At 43.6% G+C, this 4,585-nt stretch overlaps 1 protein-coding gene across 3 annotated transcripts in view; it reads right to left on the reverse strand.

The window, feature by feature from the left end:
• Positions 1–2,110: 2,110 nt before the first annotated feature.
• The window catches only part of LOC110334076 (butyrophilin subfamily 2 member A2), an 11,498-nt gene continuing 9,023 nt past the window's right edge, over positions 2,111–4,585 (reverse strand). The window contains exon 8 of one of the 3 annotated variants that reach the window (XM_021215925.1): positions 2,111–3,278. In XM_021215925.1, coding sequence (XP_021071584.1) covers positions 2,671–3,278 — 608 coding nt within the window. In that variant the 3' untranslated portion in view covers positions 2,111–2,670. The remainder of the gene's footprint in view (positions 3,279–4,585) is intronic. The other 2 variants (XM_021215927.1, XM_021215926.2) reach the window with 2 other exon arrangements.

A 4,585-nucleotide genomic window follows, 5' to 3' on the forward strand; every position in this document is an offset into this window, starting at 1 on the left:
AGACAGGGTTTCTTTGTGTAGCCCTGGCTATCCTGGAACTCACTCTGTAGACCAGGCTGGCCTCAAACTCAGAAATCCGCCTGCCTCTGCCTCCCAGTGTATCTGTTCTGAGAACTCAAGCACAATAAAAGTTGTTAAACTTTAGTTGAAAAATGGGGACGAGCTTACTCTCTAGCTCTCTTTCGCTTCCTCCCCCTCCCTCCACGTGGCCATGGCCTCTCCCTCTCTCTTTCTATCTTCTCTCTTTCCCCCTGCCTTTCTACAATAAAGCTCTAAAACCATAAAAAATAAAAATAAAAAATTAATAAAAATGGGGACGTAGGTCAGGGCATCTGTGATATTTATTTTGTCACAAGGCATTATCCTCTAGTGTACACTGTAATCCCCTAGATCCTGTATGTCCTTTTATAGCCCAACAAAATAAAATTTTTAAAAAGGCAGATATGACAATATAGCTACCTTTAACCATTCATTAGATTTTTCAACAACTTAGATAATTCTTAATATTTAATATTCTTTTTTTTTTTTTTTTTTTTGGTTTTTTTGAGACAGGGTTTCCCTGTGTAGCCTTGGCTGTCCTGGAACTCAGAAATCTGACTGTCTCTGCCTCCCAAGTGCTGGGATTAAAGGTGTGTGCCACCACACCTGGCTTAACATTCTTTTAAGAAAATATATATTTTACTTTAGAAATCGTATTAGTCAGCATTCTCTAACATAATTTATAGGGTGACTCTCTCTCAATCCAGCTAATTCAACAACGGCAGGCTGTGAACTGAAAGTCCAAGAATCGAGTAGTTAACTGCGCAGTCCAAAAGGCTGGACGCCTCCGCTGGTCTTCAGTATCTGCTGGAACCCCAAAGAAGAAGGGGTCCAACGCCAGCGAGGGAGTGGATGTACTAGCAAGGAGAGGGCAAGCTGGCAGGGAGCAAGAGCTTCCTTCTATGTCTTTATACAGACTTCCATCAGGAGGTATGGCCCAGATTAAAGGTAGCTCTGTGTGTGTGTGCGTGTGTGTGTGTGTGTGTGTGTGTGTGTGTGTGTGTGTGTGTGTATGTGTCTAGATCAAACATATGTGTCTTTCTTCCTCAAAGGTATGGACTAAAAATAGATTCACCTATTTCAAACCAAGTAAACAAATCTCTCTTTACATTTCTAGATTACAGATCATTCCAGATGTAGTCAGGTTGACAACCAACAATAAGCATCCCAGAAGCAAGTCCCCACCCCCAAGACAGAGTTTCTCGATAGAGCTTTGCCTACTTTAGCACTCAACTCTGTAGACCAGACTGGCTTTGTACTTAGAGATCTGACTGCCTCTGCCTCCCAAACACTGGGATTAAAGACATGCGCCACCACTGCCTGGGTCAGAAACAAGTTTTTAAATAAGACAGATACTGTTCATATGAAACTGTAGTTAGCTTATTATGGGTTTAATATGAGTTAACACACATAGCTGTTTTCCTGTTCTAAACTTCAAATGTCATAAGCAGCAACAGACATTAGTTAGGCATGACAGTATAAGCCTATAATTTCCACACTGAAGAGACAGAGTGAAGCCAGGCGTAGTGGAACACACCTTTAATCCCAGCACTCAGGAAGCAGAGGCAGATCTCTGTGAGTTCAAGATCAGCTTACTGCACATAGTGAGTTCCGGGACCAGAAATACACAGAGAAACCATATCTTGGAAAAAAAAAAAAAAAAAAAAANAAAAAAAAAAAAAAAAAAAAAAAAAAAAAAAAAAAAAAAAAAAAAGATGGGCAGAGAAAGTCAAGAGCAGCGCTACACAGTGAGAGCGTGACTCAAAACAAATCTCAACAGGCACCAACCCAAGACCACAGAAGCTTAATCTTCTGCATAGATCACAAGCTCAGAAACTGGACATGGCTGCGCTTGTCTTTAATCGCAGAACTCTGGAGGTGGGGGCTGGCCTGGTCTACATAGTGAGACCCTATCTTGAAGGGGGAAGGGATGGGGGGGGCGGGGAAAGGAAGACATCCTGAGCCTAAGGAACTTGAACTGCTACAAACTCTAGTAAATCTGAGTCATGTGACCCTGGCTGCTCAGCATGGACCTCAAGCCTCAAGCCATTCTTTAGTGAGCACAGACATAGAACTCAGAAGTGAGTGTTTATTGTAGGGATGTCTGAGCCACTTACATCCAGATCATCTCTATGATTATCTCTTCTCATGTGTAGGTCTACAGATACACACTCCAGACACATTATGTGATATTTAAATCTTTGGCTTTAGCTATCAATGGACCATTAGCTCCTACCTATCCACAGCTGTCATATAGGGCTTATCCCGGAGCCCTCCAGTCCATTTCCTCCATCTTTGGCCTCAATTTGTCTTTATCTGTCTCCTTCCTCTGCAGTTCTCACTTCTTACATCCTGATGCAACCTGTTGTTCTTGCCTGATATCCACTGTGACCAAAGCAGCATATTGAAACTCCAAGTTTTCTGCCCTTCTCACACTTTCTTCTCAGGAGAGAGCCGTATCACAGCAACAGTCCCCTAAGACTGGGTCTACTTGGGCCCATAGTTAGAAGAAATGATGTAGGGATCTGAGGTCTGGGCCTCAAGTATGTGTGAAGGCGGCAGCTGGAAGATGCCCCACGTGACCGGAAGGACACGGGGTCTAGTCTCCACCAGATGGTACTGTGCTGAGAGCTATGGCTTCCTTACAAGGCTCTGAGAAATTGGTCTTGTCTTATATAGGAATAAGCCACCCTCAGGTATTGTAACTCCCTGTGCCCCTGTGAATGCTGGACAGATGAACAGGGGACTGTCATCAGAACCAAGCCTAAAGAAAGGTCTCAGGGGCCCAGTGAACCTCACAGGAGGACATGTGTAGATGTGTGATCTGTCTCTCATGTTGTAGAAAGAAATATCTCCACCTTCACAGTCCAGAAAGACAGCCACACGGTGAAGACGCTCTTTCAGAGGTATGATCTTTTCTGGGGAGGACAGGGCTCGATACTGGCTTCCAAACATCTCCAGGGTCCAGAAGCCATTCTGAGGAACCAACAGGGCCTCCCCTTTCCTTTCCACACTGTCTCTACAAACACCAATGGCCCACACCATTACATTTTCCACCTCCACCTCCCAGTAATGCTTCCCTGAGGAGAAGGTTTCCCTGCCCAGGACACATGGACGGCAGTCAAATCTCTCAGGGTTGTCAGGCACACTCTGCCTTGAAGGGCCTCGTATTACACTTCTCCGGTCATCTGACAGGAAGAGCTCAGGATGAGCTGTATCTGGGTCCAGGACCACGTCAGCTGTAGAAAAAAAATCCCAGGCTTAGTGCTGAGATCTCAGTTTCCAGGAGATGCACAACCTCCAGGAGATGCCCCCAGCCCCCCAGGTCCTGGGAGCTGATGTGAGATTCCTCTTTGTGGTGGCCTTTTCAAAGAAGGATTTTTTTTTTAACCCAAGGAAGCTCATGATGGAGCTCATTTGTCTCTTAGGGACAGGAGCATTATCTTCTAGAGAAAAGACTGGGGCTCAAAAAACCCAGAAAGTTTAGCAAATGAACAAAAGTGAATTGTTTCCCCCTTTCAGCACTTTCAGATCTGCCCCAATGTTCACCATGATATAAGATCTTTGTAATTCCCTTAGCAGAAACTATCCAACTTGGCTTTAACCAACAAGAGAGAATGAATTCCTCACTCTCCCTAATGATGAGTCAATTAGGAAATTAATCTGAGTCTCACTCACTACATAGTGTCCTGGCTAGTACAGGATCACCTCACTGGTCTCAACATTCTTTCAACCAGATGACAACTGGTTTAAATGACAGATAAGGGTACCCAGAAAGAATGAGGAAGGAGAATTAATGTTTCCCAAAGCCAAGAGTGTGCAGTAAACACAAGAGGGGAAAACTTTCAGTCAGGTTTGAAGCCACTGTGGGTGTACGAAGTTCTTGCCAACCATCTACACTATGGCTTGCCTAATCAGTCTACTTTGCTTATCATTTTAGAACAGTATCTTCCTTCCTCCAAGTTGGTATGTCTGATTGTGACAACGTGTGATTGTGTGTCAAGTTAGACTGTGACAATATTGAATTTCCTCTTAAGGAAGAACAGTTCTTGTGCCAAGGCATCTGGTGAAGCCTGTATTCTTGTTGATGAAACATGAAAAAATAAATAATGCACAAGAAGAAACGACAGCTATGCTCTGGGCTCTCCCACTCATCTGACTCGCTGAATGTTAGTGGTCTCCTGGCAGCAGGGAAACATTTTTGGACTACATCCCTGGTCAGCCCCAGGAAACGCATTGCCTTTTTGCCACAAGGATCCAAATGTACATTCTAACCACCTTCCAAGTAATACATACCCAGGACAGAACTGTCTTCTTTCAAACTGACTCAGGATCCAAGAACAAGAAATACTCTTGGAAAAAAAAAAAAAAAAAAAGAAATACTCTTGGGAGAGCTATTCTGTATGCTAGACCTCTGCTACTCATGAATTACCTTCTTCTGGAAAAGAGAAAAAGAAAGAAAGAAAGGAAGGAAGGAAGGAAGGAAGGAAGGAAGGAAGGAAGGAAAGAAAGAAAGAAAGAAAGAAAGAAAGAAAGAAAGAAAGAA

This window comes from Mus pahari, chromosome 16 (genome assembly GCF_900095145.1).
Source record: "Mus pahari chromosome 16, PAHARI_EIJ_v1.1, whole genome shotgun sequence".
In the NCBI taxonomy this organism is placed as follows: domain Eukaryota; kingdom Metazoa; phylum Chordata; class Mammalia; order Rodentia; family Muridae; genus Mus; species Mus pahari.